General features: G+C 40.1%; 1 protein-coding gene across 3 annotated transcripts; it reads left to right on the top strand.

Annotated features, from left to right (window-relative positions):
* Nucleotides 1–1,219: 1,219 nt before the first annotated feature.
* LOC111603970 lies at nucleotides 1,220–21,932 on the top strand. Of its 3 annotated transcripts, XM_023321810.2 has the most exons (6): nucleotides 11,942–12,173; nucleotides 12,725–12,769; nucleotides 17,477–18,618; nucleotides 21,115–21,267; nucleotides 21,331–21,514; nucleotides 21,571–21,932. In XM_023321810.2, the coding sequence occupies exons 3-6, from the start codon at nucleotides 17,890–17,892 to the stop codon at nucleotides 21,903–21,905; spliced, it is 1,401 nt and encodes a 466-aa protein (XP_023177578.1). In that variant the 5' UTR covers nucleotides 11,942–12,173; nucleotides 12,725–12,769; nucleotides 17,477–17,889; the 3' UTR covers nucleotides 21,906–21,932. The 3 variants fall into 3 exon arrangements, with proteins under 3 accessions (XP_023177580.1, XP_023177578.1, XP_030079124.1); XM_023321812.2 differs by lacking the exons at nucleotides 11,942–12,173; nucleotides 12,725–12,769 and adding an exon at nucleotides 1,220–1,235; XM_030223264.1 differs by lacking the exon at nucleotides 11,942–12,173 and having other exon boundaries at nucleotides 12,634–12,769.
* Nucleotides 21,933–21,981: the final 49 nt, after the last annotated feature.

Here is a 21,981-nt window from a genome sequence, read left to right as displayed (position 1 = left end):
TAACACTTATTTGTATTCAGTATTTGAATGCTTTTTTGACAGACATGTTAAAACCATCTAAATGGGAGTTCAAAGCTGTGAGCTGTGCTCACTTGACAACAAATAAAGATTACTTTTTGCAGCTTGAAAAACTTGAAATAATTGAAAATTTAACACGATTTTAATCGATAACTTGGAAACAGAAAATAAATCGATCTTTTAAAACAAACTTGGACGTCGTTTATCAAATCCATTTGAAATCTGTAGTTATTATACTCGCCGAAGTCCACGACACAAAGATCAACATTAACAGTCGATCGTTAATGTTTCTTAGGAATCTACGTTTTCTGCGCCATTTAATGGACCTCGTCTCAATTCACTGACACTCCTCTCTTTCACTGTCTCTATCTCAACTGTTCTCGCTCTCTCTCTCCCACTTTACATATATGTATCTCTCTCTCTCTATAATCTCGTAGCGGATCTCCGCGGGGGGGGGTCTCTCGAGAGGAGGTCTGGAGAGTGAGAGAGAGCAGAGAAGAGATTAGAGAGAGAAAGAGAGAGAGAAGAGAAGAGAGAGAGAGAGAAAAGAAGAGAGAGAGAAGAAGCGGGGAGAGGAGAGAAAGAGCGGCCAGAGGGAGATACTAGAGGCGAGATATGTCTAGAAGTTCTCGTGTGAGAGATCTCTCTCTCTCTCTCTCTCTCTCTCTCTCTCTCTTTTTCTTTCTCTCTCTCCTTCTCTCTCTCTTCCTCTCTCTCTCCCTCTCTCTCTCTTTCTCCCACTCTCTCTCACAATGGTATCAGGATATACGACTATATCTACATCTATCCCACATTTGCATAACCTTACAATATTAATTAATATGGAAATCAAGCCCAAGCAAATCCAAAAATTATACAAGCGAACACATGTTTAGCACAGAACAGTTGTTCCTGATGTCGCTCTGAATAATTGATAACATATTGATTATCAGCCATTGCCGCAGCTTATGACCCATGGCGCTTGAATTGACATTCTCATTCTCGTTCTCAGTGGGAAGTCTTTTCCTTGATTTCGCACTTGTTCGGCTCGTGTGTAAGTTAATTTCTCTGTGCCTCAAAGTAGAGTAGCGGAATATTATGATCGCTAAAGTAATATTGAATATTTGCCCCTTATCAATGCTGATAAGCCTCCCAGCTGACACTTTCGATTGGCTCAGGAAGTATTTGACTAACTCTGTTAGTTGATGAGAACTCGGATCGCCGGACTGTTGTACTATGTAAATATTCGTGTTCCACATTCACTGATTTATTAGTTCAAAATCAAAACAAATACCAACGTTTGACTTAAGAGTTTGCGGTAATTTTAATACAAAACAAAATTTCGTTTGCATAAGTAATTGCATCAAAAATGCCCGAAAGAAACAAAAGATGTGTGTCACGCGGAATTTGAATATTTTGTTGATGTTTTTCTCTGTTAACAAGCGACAAGCCATTAATAAAAATGAGTTTAATTAAATAATCTTATGCTAGGTCAGTTATGCGAAGCCAGACGCATTTTTAATACCTGTCCACTGTGTCTAGTCTCTAATAGGCCAAAGGTGTATTGGTGAGAATGATAATGATAAGATATAATGGCACACATTTGATTTGTCGTTAAGAGGCTATATTTAGATCAACTTTGGGCCCAGACACGGGTAAGTAAAGCGAGATTGATTGCCAATTGGACACAGGCCAACACACTTGTATGAAATTTGGTTAATAATAATCGGATTCAAGCTTTTTACGGATTTTGGCATGAGAACTAAATTGCTCAGTGCAAAATAGATCAGGCTGCCGGGGCACTCATAATAGGGTACAAATCATTTTTTTTTGAATCTCTGAGAATTTGAAACTTCTACACTGAGAGTAATACTACTTCAGAAATATTGATCATTTAATTTAATTAGAAGGCTAACATACTTAGAAGACTAGCATACAATTTACTCATACCCATAAATATTTTAAAGGGTTAAGTTATATATATAAGTTAACTTATAACACTTAGTTAGCTTATAACACTTAATGTAAGGTATTATTCAACACTTATTATCGGGTGCTAGACAAGTTAAGGAACAGCCCTGGCAAGGGCAACTCTACTTACGCCGGTGAGGCTATGATTTGTAAAAATATAGATCAGTCTCGTGTTTTAACTCGTACTGATAGGACATGCTAAAAATTGGTGTCATATAAGTAAAACTAAAAATAGTGAATATAATAAGAAAAACCAATAAAATTAACTGTTTCGATTATTCAAAAAAGAACAATTAAAAGCAGGGTTAAAAAGCGTTCTTCCAGTAAACCGCTTAAATAAATATTCACTCCGTCATTTGCTCGTTAAATGGCTTATTTCATTGTCTGAGCCCGAGGCCAGCAATAAGAGGCACAGTCGCCTCTCAACCTAACTTTCAGTCACCACAGGACTGGAAATCATATAATTGGCGCCCAACTAGTGGTCGGACTCCACAACCAACAACAATTAAGACAGCAGCGCGGGAGCTGCAATTGACAGATCTTATAAAGGGATTTTTTTTTTTGTTTTGTGTTAGTTGAATCTTGTAAGTGGATACTCTAGCCAAAATTTTTCTTCAAACACAAAAAGTGTTAAAATTTATTTTATAAAAAAATACCTAGGACTAGCGAGTATTTTATATTGCAATTGCATGTAAAAAAAAAAAAAAAAAAAAAATTAATGATCAGAACCAAGTGAGAGTGACTACTTTGGGAATTTTAGTGGCAGCAATTGATCATTCAGATCGTCAATAAAATTACATTGTGTTACTTTCTGTGTGTCTGAAGTTGTGCATGCAGTTCTCGTAGTTCAGAGCTGTGACGTAATTCGACCCATCTTCTGACGGCCCGTTTTATTTTTCGCGACCACTGACCTGCGCATGTCTCGGTTCAACCAATATAGAAACCCTCGCAGGCAGTCTAGCGACTCAGATTCCGACTGTGTAGTTCCCCCACCATCAGGTAGAATGGATGCAGATCAGCTTACGGAAATAATAAGGACGGCTACTAGCAAAGCTTTAGCCGAACAGGCCGCTGTAAACCAGCAGAGGGAACATGTATTAACTCAACGAATTAATGAGTTAGCTGAACAAATAGCGGTAGCAAACGTTGCCGCCCCACAAGTAGTAGCGTATGCTGCTATAGGAATTAGGAACGATATTCACTGTGACGAGCCACTAGATGCCGTCAAATGCTTACCTGAGTTTGCAGGGGTACAGGAATCGTATGTATCTTGGAGGCAGGCAGCATTAGCCACTTACGAGATCTTCAGACCGTATAATGGCAGTTCTCGTCATTATCAGGCCGTCATCATCATAAGAAGCAAGATTAGGGGCCCCGCAGACGCGGTGCTAGCCTCATTTGGTACTGTGCTGAATTTTGATGCGATAATAAATCGCCTAGATTTCACATACAGTGATAAGAGACCAATTCATGTCATTGAACAAGAATTAAGTACCTTGAGGCAAGGTGGCCTGTCCCTGCTTCAATATTATGATGAAGTAGAGAAGAAACTCGCTCTTCTCACAAACAAAGTTAATATGTCATATGAGCCGGCTTTAGCAAAGGGCCTATGTGAAAAATTCCGCGACGATGCGTTGCGTGTGTTCATATCGGGTCTCAAGCGCAGTCTAACAGATGTGCTCTTTGCAGCAAAGCCCAGAGATCTGCCTTCAGCGCTAGCTCTCGCGCAAGAGGTCGAGTCGAATCACGAAAGGTACTCATTCGCGGCTAATTTTGCAAAAAGTCTTGAAGACAAAGAGCGCAAGCCGCATGCAAAAGCGCAGGGTCACCAATATGAGAGGTATTCGCATCAAGCCGAAAGACAAGCTAGCGGTACAAAGAATCCGCACTTTAGCAAGCAAAACAGGGCCCCATTTCGGACTGACCCACGAAGCACCAGGCAGCACAACAATAATGGCGCACCAGTGCCCATGGAGGTCGATCCTTCCTTTTCAAGGGTAATGCAGCCCACTCAGGCCCTTGCTTACGCGAACAAGAAGCACCCCGCATCTGACCGCACAGGCGGTCTGAGAAAGCAGCAAAGGTTGAATCACGTCACGCAAGGCGCGGGACAGGGGGCAGAGGTGTGTGCTGATGCTGCCTCCAGCGCAGCGGCACAAATCAATGACGTTACTAGTTATAACTCTGATGCCCTTAATTTTTTAGGAGTAAATCCCTTCTACCCGTCATCAGACGAAGAGTAGGAGGGACTCACATGCAATTCCTCATAGACACGGGCGCGGCCAAGAATTTCATTCGGCCACATAAAGGGTTGAAAGGCGTCCGCTCGGTAGAGTCCCCCTTCAAAATTCACTCCATTCACGGCGAGACACAAATTACACACAAATGCTTTGTTTCAATGTTTGGGTTAAAAGCAACTTTTTTTATTCTGCCGGACTTATCAACCTTTGATGGGATTATAGGCCTTGACCTGCTAAAGCAGGCATCTGCTTCGCTTTGTTTAGCTTCAGGACAACTTAAGTGGGGCACGGAGGTCGAACCAATCACCTTCCACAAATGCAAAAATGTAAATTTCACAAATGTAGACTGTGCAGACGCATCCCCATTAGTTAGAAGTTCTTTTTTGAAAATGCTGAAGACCAGACAAAAGGCCTTTGCAGACCCAGACGAGGCGTTGCCGTATAACACATCAGTCGTGGCTACCATTAGGACTACAGACGAGCAACCGATCTATGCCAAGCTTTACCCATATCCAATGGGAGCGGCTGATTTCGTTAATAAAGAAATCAAAGATCTACTAAAGAATGATATAATTCAAAAGTCCGTCTCTCCCTACAATAACCCAATATGGGTAGTAGACAAGAAGGGCACTGATGAAGCGGGCAATAGGAAAATGAGGTTGGTAATGGACTTTCGTAAACTTAACGAAAAAACCGTGCCGGACAAATACCCTATGCCAAATATATCAATGATATTGGGGAATTTGGGGAGAGCCAAATTCTTTTCAACATTAGACCTCAAGTCTGGTTATCACCAGATCATACTCGCTGAACGCGACCGTGAAAAAACCTCTTTCTCTGTGAACGGGGGGAAATACGAGTTCAAAAGACTCCCCTTTGGATTAAAGAATGCAGCAAGCATCTTTCAAAGAACCATCGACGACATACTGCGAGAGCAGATTGGCAAATTTTGCTATGTTTATGTCGATGACGTAATCATCTTTTCAGAAGATGAGGAATCCCACATTAAACACGTGGATTGGGTCCTAAAAAGCTTACACGAAGCAAACATGAGGGTCTCCGTCGAAAAGTCACGTTTTTTTAAGAAAAGCGTGAACTTTCTTGGTTTCGTAGTCACCAGCACTGGCACCACGACGGATCCTGAAAAGGTTAGGGCAATACAGGAGTATCCAGAACCAAAAACGCTGTTCGAGGTTAGATCATTTCTAGGCCTCGCAAGTTATTACAGATGTTTCATTAGGGACTTCGCCGCAATAGCAAGACCCATCTCGAATATCCTGAAGGGTGAAAATGGAACAGTCAGTAAGCATAGGTCCAGAAATATAAAGGTTCAATTCTCTGAAGTGCAGCAGAGGGCATTTCAGAAGTTGCGCGATATTTTGTCATCCGAGAATGTAATGCTCAGGTACCCCGATTTTAAGAAGCCATTCGATCTAACGACCGATGCTTCGGCTCACGGCATAGGTGCAGTTTTGTCTCAAGAGGGTCGTCCTATAACAATGATTTCAAGAACATTGAAGGACAGTGAGGTTAACTATGCAACCAATGAGAGAGAGTTATTGGCCATTGTATGGTCACTTGCCAAATTAAGGCACTATTTGTATGGGGTGAAAGACATTAATATCTTCACTGACCATCAACCCTTGACCTTCGCAGTTTCGGAATCTAATCCAAATGCGAAAATCAAAAGGTGGAAAGCGCGCATTGACGAGTCTAATGCACGTATCTTCTATAAACCTGGCAAGGACAATCTGGTTGCGGATGCCTTGTCAAGACAGCAGCTCAACGCTATAAATGAGCAAGAAATTGAGTCCTGCGCTGCAACGATCCACAGTGAGGTATCTCTCACCAACACCATTGAGACGACAGACAAACCCTTGAACTGTTTTCAAAACCAGATAGTGCTAGAAGAGGCGCGTTTCCCCTTAAAACGAAGTTTTATTCTTTTTGGAAATAAGAAACGCTACTTGATCAGCTATACATGCGTCGAATCGCTGCTAGACGAGCTCGAAGATGTAGTCTCACCCAAATGCGTAAATGCTCTCCACTGTAATTTACACACGCTTGCAATGATACAAGATGCATTGGTGCGAAGATACCCAGCCACAAAGTTCTGGCATTGCAAAAATCGCGTAGTGGACATATTTGCGGTTGGAGAAGGAAGGGAAATCCTCACAGTCGAGCATAATAGGGCCCATAGGTCTGCACAGGAAAATGTTAAGCAGGTACTCTCGGAGTACTACTTTCCACGGATGGCAAAAATTGCCAAGGAAATAGTACAAAACTGCAAAACATGTGCTAGGGCTAAGTATGATAGACACCCCAAAAAACAAGAGCTTGGAGAGACACCGATCCCCTCACATGTAGGAGAGATGTTACACATAGACATTTTCTCCACTGACAAGAAATACTTTCTCACTTGCATCGACAAGTTCTCTAAGTTTGCTATCGTCCAACCGGTCGCTTCAAGAACCATTGTGGATCTGAAGCCAGCCGTAATGCAACTTATGAATTTTTTTCCAAAAGCCAGATCCATTTACTGTGACAATGAACCGTCATTGAATTCAGAGACCATCATGACTATGCTCACAAACAACTATGGGGTCAGCATTTCAAATGCACCACCATTGCATAGCATATCGAATGGACAGGTTGAGCGCTTTCACAGCACTCTGTTAGAGCTAGCCAGATGCCTAAAGATCGACAAAGGCATAAATGACACCGTAGAAGTCATTTTACTGGCCACAACCGAATACAATAAGTCGATCCATTCGGTCATCGACCAGAGACCAGTTGATGTGGTTCAGGCGCACTCTGATGAGCCACAAGAGAAGATAGAAGAAAAGATCAGAAACGCTCAGACGACGCTCAGAGCTAGGGAGAACGCAAAGCGGCAGAATAGAGTCTTCGATGTTGGTGACAAGGTTTTGGTCAAGTCCAACCGACGGCTCGGAAACAAACTCACACCTTTATGTGTCGAGAAGGCCGTGGAAGCAGACCTGGGGACCGAGGTCCTCATTAAAGGAAGGGTGGTCCACAAGGACAACCTAAGATGACTCCCTTGTTTTTTTTTATTACACCTTTTTTTTAAGCCGCTAGGCAATTTCGAATAAGTTAGATATAGTTTTCTATTTACCTTTAGCCACTTGGCATAGTTTTTATAAAACATTTTGGTGGCGGGTACACCCGATGCTGGTGATTTAGAGCAGACTAGGTCCACTGAAATGCGACTAATGAATGCCAACAGTAGACGGATAGAAGTAAACACTGAGGTTCAAGACCAACTTAACCAGTTAACATTTGCTGTCAGTGGAGTTCTCGGGATAGCCAAAACTCACAAATTGATTTTATTGATTTATTTATTTGAAACACTGAAACACTGTCCAGAAACAGAATGCGGACGATGGAGTTGCAAAGTTTAATGCTTGCTATTACTCTCGCGAAGGCTCATTGTTAGCCCAAACATTTTGGACTCCTCAGATTTAAAATCAATTTGGCTAGAGGAATCCATCAACACTATACATTTTATAACCAAATTCCCAAAAATTAAAAAAGCCTGCAGAAAAATTACGATTTATCCTGTCGTCCACAAGAACCAGCAACAGCTCTATTCGCCCCATAGTTGGATGCTAAGCCAGAACCACAGCATGCAAATCTACAAGCGGAATCGTTGAGGAAACCCCCTTGTTCACGGCACCACCACCAACAGTAGAAGCTCATCAGCCAGCAACAACTAACGAACTCTTCGCGGCGGCAGAGCCAAGCGACTCTTCATCCATACTAGAACCAAGTCAAGAAATCCCCAAAACACCGCCAACTGCATTAATTCAAGAAGTTTCACAGCCACAGGTTGCTCCAACCGCTGCCCATCTCTGTCGACACCTGCCACGGCTGCCGGCTCATCCTCATCCTCATCGGCAGCGGCGTCACGTCAACTGCAGCTGCCGGCATTGTCGGCAGTTGCCGCACGGCAACAGCAGCTACTGCTGAACGGCTCTCTGAAGAGCAAGACGAAGACATTTCCTGCGTATCGAGCATCGGTGCGCAGCGAGAGCGACGACAAGGAGTACAGGGCGGCTAGCAGCAGCAGCAACACGATACCGACGACGGGCAAAAGTCGGCCAAGATCAGCGGCAAGAACTGTAACAATCTGCTGCACAACGCCGGCAATAAGCTAAGCGTGAGCAGCAACTCCTTCGGCCTATACGCAGCATCTGGCATCATCGCCCAAGAGCCCTGTCTCCAGCAACGGCCATCTGAACAAATACTGCCTGACGGACTTGACGCGCCGCAAGGCCGAATTCAATCGCCAGCTGAGCGCGCCGACAGACTACACACATCACTCGTCCAGTAACGGCTCATAGCATCGCTGGAGTGGTGGGACACAGTCATCACGGCCATCACGGGCACGTGCACGGCCAGTCATCGACGGCGCCAGCCACACTCAAGTCGCTGCAGCTGCACAACTTTGGTATGCATCATCCGATGCCAAGGCCCACGTCCACGTCGTGCACCAACAGCTTCAACAGACGCCACATACGTAGGCGCAAGAGCAAGCTTAGTAAGCGCCTGCTGAACGGCGATAGCGAAGAATCAGTACGCTGCTCATACTGCTCCGTATTGAATGTGAATGAGAACGACTTGCGGATTTCATTCGAGAACACCTGCACCGACTCGCTGGTCACCGCTGCTAATATGCGACCAAGGAACCGAAATGGTGCACTTTGATGATGTGTCGTTGTACGGCACTCCGAAAGAGGAGCCATATGCTGTGCTTTAATCTGCATTGGCTTCACTCTTTGGTGGATCATCGACGCAAAGAAGTCCGCGAAGCACTTGCGAGGAGTCGTCGCTGGAATTGGGTCGGTCGAGGACGACCTTACACTTGAGGGGGGGGTAGTTAACTTATAACACTTAGTTAGCTTATAACACTTAATGTAAGGTATTATTCAACACTTATTATCGGGTGCTAGACAAGTTAAGGAACAGCCCTGGCAAGGGCAACTCTACTTACGCCGGTGAGGCTATGATTTGTAAAAATATAGATCAGTCTCGTGTTTTAACTCGTACTGATAGGACATGCTAAAAATTGGTGTCATATAAGTAAAACTAAAAATAGTGAATATAATAAGAAAAACCAATAAAATTAACTGTTTCGATTATTCAAAAAAGAACAATTAAAAGCAGGGTTAAAAAGCGTTCTTCCAGTAAACCGCTTAAATAAATATTCACTCCGTCATTTGCTCGTTAAATGGCTTATTTCATTGTCTGAGCCCGAGGCCAGCAATAAGAGGCACAGTCGCCTCTCAACCTAACTTTCAGTCACCACAGGACTGGAAAACATATAATTTATACATACATACACATATATATATCTTTATTTGACACCTGCATCTCTTTGTCTCTCTCTGTTTCGTTACTACGTCTTCATTTTCCGTACCTTTGTGTCTTCCATAGCTCCCTCTCTATCTCTGTCTCTATCTCCCTCTTTCTTTCTCTCTGAACATATATATCTTTCTTTCTCTCTCATTGTATTTTTCTTACTCGCTCGCCTGTTCTCTGTCTCAGTCTCTCTCATCATCTCTCCCTCTCTTATTTTTCTCAATTTTGCTGCCTTGTGTAATTAGCTACATTAATCGGAATATATATGTTTACGGATTACGGAGTATGGAGTATATATGGAGTATATATACGCAGTATATCTTATTATTCATAATATATTAATGAAATTGTGAATGACAGCGGTGGGAACGTTTCTTTGAATTACAATTTACTTTTTACATTAAGCTAGACTGACTGAATTTAATATTTGTACAATCGTAACGATCAAATCTCAATAAAACTTTTTTGTTATCTTTAACTAATGAGATTCTGGCATAAATTAGTAGACGTAGATAGTTGTTACAGAGGGAAAGTTGGTCAGCAGCTGTTTGTTTCAGGTCTAGTTTCCCAAGTTATTTGCAAATTGAATATTTATAAAGTCAATAAGTTTATTAAGCTCATAAAGTGCGAATAATTTTAAAAAATTTTATTGGCTCCACTGTTTGGCACAAGTGCTAAGTGCACAATCGAGATTCCAAAGTGCGACTTTTCCATTCGCATTTGCCACTAGCCATCAGTCGGTTCGACTGTAGGAAAAACTTAAAAGCCCTTTAGCTATCTAACTACCCAGCAAATATATAAAGCATTCCACACTAAACAGCGATTTCAGATATTGAATTTCTATCTTCCAAATTATTAAGCTACTGTTATATACCCATTGCAGGGGATTGCAGCGGGTATGATGCTTTTGCACATAAAGTAGATGTATTCCTATTCACGATGAAAAATATTGTTTTTTGCATCATATAAAATTTTCTTAATATCAATTAAAATAGACTATTCAGCTTTGTTTATATATTAGCCTAAAAAAGGATTGAAAACACTGTTCAGAGAAAAGTTCAGGGTATTTCCTAGTTAGGCACTCCCGACTAAAGCATTCTTATTGCTATTAGTTTCTACCATTTATTTCCCTATTCAGCTAAGCCAATCTTTATTTCCCCTCATTATAAATACAACGTGTTACACGTCGATTTTATTCTACGCAGTTGAACTGTATTTGAATATTGTAATTTGTAAAAGACACTCAAGAGACGTAATCTTGCATTGAATATCGCACATTCAACTACATAATGTACTCGTGAATGCCTATTTTCAGCCAGTAGATACAAGCAGCATATGGTAAGGGTAATCATATATCTGATACATTTGACTATCGATTAACTCACAGTTATTGTCGAATAATATTGTGCTAAAAATAAGAAATCTGATACAACAAAATATGAAAAACTTGTTTTGTATTCAGCATATTCTACAATGCTAGACCCTTACTATATGAGTAAAATCTAATCAACATTGAAGTATTATCACGTACAGCTCCATAGAATCAGTCTGCAGCGTGATTAAGTATTTTCGTAAAGAAATGATTTATGATTTTTAGTTATATGTATTTATTAGATTTATTTAATTTTTTCCATTTTTTATGTATTTACAATGTCTTTTATTGGGCTATCATAAAATTGTGAATGTAAAATCTAGTCTAATTTCTTTGTTGTTTTCCAGCTGTTTATTAAAGAACTAATTAAGACAGGTCAGCTATAGACAGTATGCCTTAGTAGTCCTCTAGACTTATTCGTTTATGATATATACTAAAAAATATCATCGGATCCATACTAGTACTAAACATATATGATATAAAGTTGATCTTGCTCAAGTAACTTGAATTGAAAGACCTGAAGTGGAGCAATATAAATCTGAATTTCGTAAGCACGTATTCGCTCTATGAAAATCTGGTATATTTATAAAGAATATCTTAGCTATATTCTATAAAACAGAAAGTTCTGTTCTGCTAGCTTTGAATTGTACATTCTAGTTAGTTAGCCCCACAATCACAGGGTATTTTACCTGTCAGTCACTCCAATCCCCACTATCTTCCTAAATAAGTAGGCGCGTAAACTATTGAAGAATCAGTCAAATACCTGATATTTGAATTTGTTGACCGTTATCAGCAATGATCACACTTTATGCTGAGCGCAGACACGAGCTCGACCTCCGAGATCAGAGATCGGCAAATCGGTTTTATCCAAAAAAAAGAAAAAAAAAAAACAAATAGAAGAGGAAGAAGAACTTAAATGATGTGCAGTACGATTTGATAAGCTCGCTCGCAGCTCGGCTATGGCCGTAGAGCAATGGACACGAGTGCGAATCTGGGTACGCGATACGCGGTCTGACGACCCTAACTCAGTTCAAAAGCGTAACTCAGAACAAACGCAGTTCTGTTTTTGCTGCCATTGACGACTGACGAAAGTGACCTCCGTGCTGGATGCTGTCGCGTCCAAGTGTCAAAAGCTCGCGTTGCTCAAAAAAATATATCTCGAAGTTCAAATAACCGCACAAATAAACTAGATTGCAGCTGTGACACTGTGTGTTTGTATCTCTCTCTCCCTCTCTCTCTCTCTCTCTCTCTCTCACTCTCTGTAGCCCGCCCATGTATTTGTGTTTGTATTTGTATAGTTGTGTGTGTGCCTGTGTGTGTGTTTACGTGCTTTGCTACTAAGCCATTCCAATAATACATAAAGTAGCGCCTAATGTCGCGTTCGTTCATTCGAACAACAAACTCCTTCGACAACAGACTCATTAATCGAAAGTCAATCGAAATCGAAACCGAATCGAAATCGACATCGGAACCGACGCTTAGACAAGTGTTGGAAAATTCACTTCCGGTTCGCGACAATTTCAATATGGCACCAAACGTCATTTGGATCAGTTTTTAAGTTAAACTGAATCGAATCAAAAGTTCATTAATTACACGTGTCCAGCAACCAGTGCAAATAATAAAACATATACATGTGTAACATATGTATGCACATATAAAATAATAAAAAATAAAATAAAATACTCGACCAAGCTCCTCTCAATTTCACTCTCTCTCTCTCTCACACACACTCGCACTTGCCGCTCACGCACCCACATTGCAGTCGCCGGAGACGCCACCACAGCAAAACTAATGCTAATTTGAAACGGTAAACAATTGGCACTACTGTTGTTGTTGTTTAATATATACATACATGCATACATATTTAAATTAGTATGCGTTAGTTTTTGGTGTTTTTTTTTTCGTATTTTGTTCGTTTTGTTTGCTTGTGTTTGTATGTGATTGCACGCATTATCTTTATTCAGGATTGTAAATTGATTGTGTGATAAGAACGAGTGCTTTAGCGTTTCCAGTTGATAAGATTACTGTTTTTCAGCTCTGGCATCGCAAAGCTTACCGAAGATGTCATTTAATTCAGCTGTAGTCGCCTAGTGTGTAGCTATGAGAGACTATAAGCCAACCACTTTGTCCTGGCCAACTGATTAAGCTCGCTTTTCATTTAGCTTGCAAAGTGATTAGTTAATATTAGTTAATATAAGGCAGGAGCCACAGCAATACAGAATAACGACAGTGAAACGATCAAATCATCGCTTGAGTGTCAGCTTCAGTGCTAAAAAGTTCATAATGATTATTCATTGACTAATTATTGATTGTCAAAATATCGAATTAGAGTATCAACTCGATCCATTTCACAAAGTGAGGTAGGACTGACTACTTTGCATACCAGTTGATCAGCTGCCCGCTCATTACCAAGGATCAATTCATGCTCTATAGAGGCAACAAGCAAGCACTGGTTGGAATTTAACTATCAAAGTATTATATAATTTGCATGCCGTCGGCATTAACTAGTGCAAACAGGTTTTGAACGATGGCTAAGTGTCAACTTTTATCTTTGAATATTTAACTCATTCGTCGTTCGTTTGCATTTATCAATAAAAAATGTTATTTTACATAAAAAGTCGAAACACTGCAAACAACTAGTTCACAATGGTAGACAAATATTCAATGAATCAGAGTTGATGGACTGAGTTGAAACTTTATAGGACATGTAATATAGGAAATGCCGTATAGACTTGTTTCACTAATATGTATTTTACGGGCAAAAACAGGCTAGACCGACGCAATAAAGTATATCTACAAATTCTAGAGCAGGCTCAGCAACAAAGATGATGTTACTCATAAATATGCATAGAGATCTTTGAACTTTGAAAATGTTTGCAAGTCACCTATACCACGCGCTGAAGTAGTTGTTCTTCAAATAATCAAAACTCTTAAAATTGCCAAATCAAATACTATATTAAACTTAGTTCTTCAACAGAGCAGCTCCTAGAGTTAAGCAGTTTGACTACAGATTGTTGCAAAGTAGTTCAACTTTTACATATTTATTATAGAAATTATATATGCATAATATGCAGCAGCTCGACTGCGAGCATAATACTTGCTTATGCATGTTATAAGATTAAAGAAATGAATTTGGCTAGTATAATAAAAACATAGTTAGAGCCAAGATACTTCGATGGGTCAACTATATAAGTTGATTAAGACTTATTGAACAGGTCAGAACTATCACGTGCATAGCATTTGAAAAGGGGTCTAGGCATTTGCTTTAGTCATTAAAGTGCCGACGCACGAATTGGGATCATAGTGCAATATTAATATTTTAACGTGTATTATTCGCCAATGCTCTTACAGCACATAATAGAGTATAGAAGCACACAATAGCCTGTTTGCTCTAGTATCTAAGTCTTGTGCAAATCTCGAACTATTTGCACAAGAATCTCACAGGCAAGCCATAAAATCCAACAACTTGTATAACTGCTGAACAAAGCAAATACTCGATTAGAGACGTGTGTGTGAGATCTACTTTTGTATTTGTTGGTAAATATAATTAGCTAAGGCTGGACAGAGAGATTGGGGGCGGGAGACTGATCTGATAAGCAATGCAAAAATTTGCAAAGCATCGAGACGTTTCCATTGTCACCAAGCTTCTTTTCAATTAGCTGAGGTAATTGGAGTACAATGTAAACTGGGATAGAGACGTGTGTCTCGGATCTATCAAGTTCTGCTCTGTCTCGCTGTCTCTCTCTCTCTCTCTCTCTCTCTCTGTATCTGTCTTTATATATATCTATATTTAATCTTGAAATGCGTGTGTGCAATGCTTGATTTGATCTAAATTATCATCAGTATAATCAACAACAAAAACGACCCCAAATATGATAAGGAAGTCCTGCTGAGCAGTGACTACCTTAATGAGCTGCACAGCGGGACTTCCATTTATTTCGAAAATTCACCACATCAGATTTACATAAATGCGAATGCGAATGCGCTTGACCCAAACTCGAAAGAGGCAAACGTTGTTTCTATTTCCATGTCGCAATGCCATTTCAGCATTAGCATTTGATAGACCTTCAAATAGACAGCCCCAGAAGCAGACCCACAGCCACAATCAAAGCCAGAGCCACAGCCATAGCCAGAGCAAGAGCCAGAGGTAGCCAATGCCATTTTTAATTATTGCGCATACGCCACCATTGCCAAGCAGCAAATCAGAAACATCCTGCGCCACTTAAATCATTTTAATTCATGCATGTGTTATAAGTTTGTCTAATTAGCGCCACTCACCGAGCGAACGAGCGTCGTGTGTTTAATTTTGAGCAACAAACATATATGTATATATATATATACATAGACATATAGGCACACAAACGAAGATACTTTTTTCGGTATGATGAACAACAGCCCAAGAGCTCAGCTTGCCTCTAGAGTTCATTTACTTTCGGTGGCACATCATCATGAGCATCATCTATTGGAACACAGTTACTAAATTTGGCACCTCTAGCCCTTAATGTTAATCAACCTGCCCCAGCAAGGCCTCCATGACACGACTCTAACGACAGCCAGTTCAAATCTCAGTCTATGTCAATTTAGTATTAAGCTTTTCTTAAATTGAGTCCATTAAGTACTTGAGTGAAGCGATATCGTACTGGAACTGTAGGGGCATTCACATCACTGTTTTGTTGACCCCCAAAAAAAACAAAACACCTTTATTCGAGAGCATTATGCCTATGCCCAAGATCCAAGCGGAAACTCAAGTCAGTCCGAGTCATAAACAATCGAATTACACTCGCAGAACCTAAAAATAAAATCAGTTGCTTTCATCAACTCAAGATGTATAAAAATCTGACTAGATATGAAAATCTAATCAGATATTTAATATTTTTATATACATTTACAAAGTAATAAGGGTATATTGGTTTCATTGAATATCCTTTTTGTTGCCCGTTGTTCAGTTTGTTGAGCTGTATGAGGCATGCCATAGTACCACACTTGTAGCTAAAATAAGGTAAACATTTTAGGAATGTATCTCATGTGATAATCTTACGTCTTTTAGATAGCTCCAATGTAGAATATGAAAACTTTAACTCTTAGCGTTTAGGCAGAGATACATGCACAGAAACTCTTATATACCACTATAAGGAACAAAGTTAAATTTGTATAGCCCACTGCTGGGCGTGACCAAACGTTATTTCATAGTTAGAGTTACATAATGTTTCGAACTAGTTTCAGTTGACGTCCGCTATATATTGACTAAATATTATTATGTTAATCTATGATCAGCTCACTCTGTCGGCAGAGCAATGCTGATATACGCAAGAGATAGTTCTAATAATCTATTAACTATTAACTTAAAAATATTATTAACTTGGCAAAAAAGGAAACATTTCGATTTGTTAATTTAATTTAAACTGTATTAAATAAGGTCTATTTAGTGAAATTCCCAGATTTAATACTGGGCATTTATTTCAATAATGTTTTTGTTTATAAAAGTGAGCTAACTAAATGACGATATCTTAAATAAAAATCGATCTATATTTAATATATACCAACTGGGTTGTAGTATACTATATCTCGATCTGTATTTCAGTTATGGGCATACAGTTTCCAGATCTTGTGATTTTTTAAGTATATTAAGAACATAAAGGCAGTTAGCCACCTTGGATGAGTAGAATATACTTTAAGCCTTGTGACAGGCTGGTACTTCAAAGATTGTACTTATCCTATATTCTATATTATACTACATTCTATATAGTAACATAATACTATATTCTGTATTTATACTATATTCCAATATTCTATATAATACTATACATACTTAGGATGAACTTTTCCAAAAGTTGAATGCATATTGCATTAATTGACTTTACAAAAATTATTGATGTAGATACTGATTTTAATCGATTTTAAGGTAACAAGTTATCGATCTTTTAAAACAAATTTGACCTGAGCATGCTAGAAGATGGGAGCAAAACTTAAAGAAATCCACAAAGGAGACACACAGAAAGATATATGGAATAGTAACTATATATAAATTTTGACTAAAACATATCCTCTCTCAAGAGGTTCCAGGTATAAGTAGCTAAATAGATACAGCTGTTTGCAAGATACTAACTATGTGTATATATGCACACATATATTTAATATTGTGAGGCATAAGCAAAGGGGCAAGGTCTTGCAAATGAAGCTCTAGAGCAGCTGATAAGGCATTACGAGCTATATCTTGCAGAGGATGATAGATGTAGATAGAGTATAAAGTAAGGGAGAGTCGAACAGAGTTGAGCGTTATCAAGTATGATCTCAAGTTTAGCTAATTATTGTTGCTTTAATGGGACTGAAGAGATGTTAAGATACAGATAGATTGCAGTATTAAAGATAAGGATTTAATGAATGCCCTGATAAAATTGCATGCAGAGCACACTTTAGCAAACATCTAAATAAACTTCAAACTAATCACGGTGTTAACTTAATTATTGCCATAAAGTATGTAAATTGAAATCAAAATTTGCATTTGCATTTGCAGGCCGACAAACATCGACAGACAGACGAGCAGAGCGTTTGTCTACGGTTGATGCGGATTATACAATCAAGATAGACAACTGGGGAACAGCGATTGACGAACAGCCAGCCTGACTGTTAGTTAACTAGTATAATAATTATCAGTGCTGGATTATTATCAGTGCAACGGTGCAGCGCAGCGATAAGGAGAAAGAGGAAGAGCCCACTAAGCTACTATAGCTGGCAAATCAACACAATGTCAGCGTTTGCACATCGCCAAAGCCGAAGCCACTGCAAAAACAGTATTCGAACGCAGATGAACAGTTGAGAGGCGGCCAGAGCGCAAGTGCATCTAAGCAAGGAGAAAGTCGAACAACCCAAAAGCAGATCAGAGATACGTAAATTAGCCGACCAAGAGAGCTTGGAGGAAGCCGACAAATGACGGAACAGGAACACAAAATGCTGCCCACGGACAAATGCATAACGGCAACATCGACGCCAATTATCATTGGCAGCACCAAGTCTCCGGGGCCAGAGCAGCATACACATACACAGTTGCATCCGCCGCAGCATCCACCGCTACAACAACAGCACGGCCATCCGCATTTAAACATGCATCACACCTGCAGCCACACGGTGCACAGCCAAAAGTATTCAGCTGAGACGCCGCGACGAAACCTTCACGAGCTGCTGCTGGAACTGTTGGATGTGCTGTTATCCTGCCTAGTCGTAGCGCCGTGCGTAATTGCCTATTGGCGCGGCACCTGGGAGCTGATGGGCGTGCTGCTCTTTCCCAGCAGCTTGCCCTTGTCGGCGCTGGCCTCGTTTGCCATCGGTGGGCTGGGACACTTCATTTTCACCATTACGCAGAGCTTCTTCAAGGATCACATACATCCTGACAAGCGACGGCTGACCTACTATGCCATCTCGCGTCTCTACACCGCCGTCTTCGGTGTCGTCTGCGTGAACATGTGGCGCGGTGCCTGGATGATCTGCGATTGGTTAACCAGCATCGATTCCCTGGCCATCATCTCCGTGGTTACTCTCGTGGCGCTGCTCTTCCTGGTTGGCACGCGCACGCTGCGCAACCTGGGAGCGGCGCCCTACACCGTGACCATGGATCACAAGAGTGATTACTTTGAGGTGGACACCATGTTCAAAATACCGGTAAATCTAATATTTTATTTCTAATTAATTTCAACTCAGCTCAATTAAAGTGAGCAAATATTTAATGTGAATTCGATTTGTACAAAACTCTATTCCAATTACTACAGAATCATATCATTTAAAGAGGGTTCCTTAAGCTGATACTTTGTGCACAGATCTGAGCTTTATTTAATATTTGCAATAAGTATTAATACTCGTCCACGAAACAAAAAGAGTACATTGGTGTTGATCTACGTCCGTTTTAACTGCTCGTCTGTATGTCTGCCCCTGGGACTGTAGATATAAAATCTATATCTATATCTATATATAATACTCTCTGGGAAATACTCACCAAAAATGTGCTTAAAAAATCTGATATAGGTGTTATAATAGTTTACGGAGCTGTGTATATTGATATAGAAGCTAATTATCATTGTATCACAACTTTTCGGTGAACTAGTTAATTGCTACAAGTGCTCTAGAGTTTATTAAGAGCAAAAGAATCATGAGAAGGACCATCAAGTAAATATATTTCAAATGAAGTACAATCGACAGTTTCTGTGGGTTGGAATTATAATAATTGAATAGCGTTCGGTAGCAATCGTAATCAGTAAATGGATCCTCATATTTTATAGTAAGCTAAAAACGAGGAAATTCAAAAAGAAATTAAAAACCAGTAATAGAATAAATATATATGTTATCGATTGTTAGTCAGACGAACGATAAGCTTTATTTATTTCAAATGATTTGCCAGACGAATACAATCAATTTTTATATATTTTTCTTCATTTAATAATATTACATTTTAGAATGTTAACATAATCAATATTTATGGTATTCAAAAACGATATCAAATGATCGATTTTTATTGATCTTTTAAAAATAGATTTAGTTACAGAAAAAAAGATAAACTGCGCTGTTTCAAGCATTTACATACATATTTAATTTCAAGTCTCTATCTGTTGTGGCCTACGAGATCACAGTATTCAGACGAACTGATCATAAATATATATATATATATGGGGTCTGCCACGCCACATTCTGCCTGTTACAACAGTTTCACAAAACCAGTATAAACCGAATACCCATTTTCAAAGTGTTCAAAAGTGATATAGATCTTAGACTTTTACATGTGAAGAATGATGTCACTCACAAGGGAGAATAACAATTGAGGGTTGATGTTTAGTACGCCAAAGATATTGATGTGCTTGTTATGCCATGCTAGCTGCAAGGCTAGCCAGTCATTCTAAAATTATATATTATACTAAAATTTGGATAATATAATAAGATTGAAGTGTAAGAGCTTACACTGCGTTGCACAAGAGGCTCCAAATCCGATCCGCAAAACGATCGCAGAATATGAAAAGTGTCCGCGTGAAGTCTGCCAACCATGTTAGTCACGAGACTCAAAATGTAGAGCTCCACTAAATAACTGACGCTTAGAAATGTTACAAGCCATTCAATGACAGGCGTGGTTATTGCTAAGGGGTGTCCAACCATCAGGCGACAATATGAGTATCCATGCAAGCAGGTGACACAAAGAAGGTGAAACAAAAAGGAGCCCAATGGATATTTGAAAACTTCGCAAAATTCGTTAATCATGTGAATCAGCTTATAATACATCCGATGAGCTTCCAAAATGCTCTGTCCCTTCCGAGCTATCGCCATTGGATCAGAATACAGTTGACTTATGTAACGTTGCACCTTTAAGAAAGTATAGCACATATACCAGATGATATTAAACACCAGAAAATATAGTCCATCGATAATAAGCCTTGCTCCAAACATGCCAACAAAATTGTAAGGCCCCGAGTTTCCAGTGAATGTATGTATGCCGGATGCCAAAGCTCGTTGTACCAGTAGCAACACTCTGAGGCAGTATAATACTTGCAGGTATGACTTCTCCGACGGTGTGACGCTATAGCTAGATACGGCTATGCGCTGGTCCAGCTTGAGCAGAACCTGAATCATATTATATATCCTATCTTGCCAATACTGAGCACAGCAAATGCAGATGAATAATGTCTGGAATCTGATGACGGGATAGAACATCACTAAGGCATTCATCAGCTGCGATTGCGTGGGCAAGCTCGGCACATTTGGCGCAAAAACTATGGTCACCAAGAAGATAGTGCACAGAAAAATTAAAGAAAATAGTCTCCCATAAATGCACAAGATGTGTGACTTTATGACCTTTCCCGTGCGGACATCAAAGTAGAATGCAGCGGCTCCACAGAATACCAAATAATATGATAACCACGCCACGTAAGCCAGGTGCTTTCCCAAGAACATATCTACGACGACTGCAAGTCCCTTAGGTGAATCAATAGAAAATCGCATTTGAAGAGAGGCGAAACATCAATAAACGCATATTGGCTGTCCTAGGCATAGAAAAATGACCCAATTGACAGTCGCCATTCATTCATAGCAAAGTTTAATAATTTTGAGTAGCTTACGTATGCCCACAGAGCTTAACTTGTTTAATTGACATGCATGTTTGAATTTTGATTGATTTAGGGCTTCAATCAACCCGGCCTGTACGTCCTGGACACATTATTCTCGGTGTTTGTCATTGGCAGCCTCGTGGTCATCGCTTGGCGCGGAGTTTGGGGCATCTTTGATTTGACTCTCTTCCCGCGAGATAAGGCAAAGTCCGCCTGGGGATCTCTGGTGAGCACAAAGCTTTACGTCTCTTAAATATTCTCTCACCTGTCTCTCTAACCTGGCATGCAGCTAATTGGTTACCTAACGGTCTTTGTTACCTTCGTCATACAACCGCTGATGCGCTACGTTTGCCGTCGAATTAGTGGACTATTGAAAATAATCATATGCGATATTTACTATCTGATGACATTTTTTGGCGCTGTAAATGCTTGGCGTGGCATTTGGAACTTGCTCGATGTTTACCTGTATCCAGGTGAATATATATACACAGCATTTCCATTCGAGGTCAATGCAATATTGTTCTTCTAGACGATCGTCTATTGAGCTTCTGGATCACGCACATCGTCCCTTTTCTACTGCTGGCCGCACTCAAGTGCTCCAATTCGATTCTGGTGCGCGGTGTATTCATTGACGCCGAGGGCTCAGGTGCCGATGCCGTTCACCTGCCCATCAACTATGTTCGCTTGCATTTTCTGCGCGAACGCCGCAAAAAGGTTGCCTCTGAGCAATATTTGCATTTGGACTCGCCGCTCTACTACTTGAAAGCGGATCATGCGACACTTGGCAAACATCTGGAGAAGGACAAGGAAGCACAGCACAGTCTGATTGAGAAACCACACACCCCCGCAGCCCAGATCATATAGAAAAGGATTAGCTTTTACATATATACATAGGTGTTAAACTAATTTTAGATGCATAAACTTAATGCTAGTTGATGCT

This window comes from Drosophila hydei, unplaced genomic scaffold (genome assembly GCF_003285905.1).
Source record: "Drosophila hydei strain 15085-1641.00,03,60 unplaced genomic scaffold, DhydRS2 tig00000149-arrow-pilon, whole genome shotgun sequence".
NCBI classification, from domain to species: domain Eukaryota; kingdom Metazoa; phylum Arthropoda; class Insecta; order Diptera; family Drosophilidae; genus Drosophila; species Drosophila hydei.
This window is presented reverse-complemented; position numbering and strand designations above follow the sequence as displayed.

Coding starts and splice junctions, on each gene's coding strand:
- LOC111603970 (XM_023321812.2), top strand. CDS start 17,890: ATGACGGAACAGGAACACAAAATGCTGCCCACGGACAAATGCATAACG. Junction 18,619..21,114: donor ACACCATGTTCAAAATACCG/GTAAATCTAATA, acceptor TGATTGATTTAG/GGCTTCAATCAACCCGGCCT. Junction 21,268..21,330: donor AGTCCGCCTGGGGATCTCTG/GTGAGCACAAAG, acceptor CCTGGCATGCAG/CTAATTGGTTACCTAACGGT.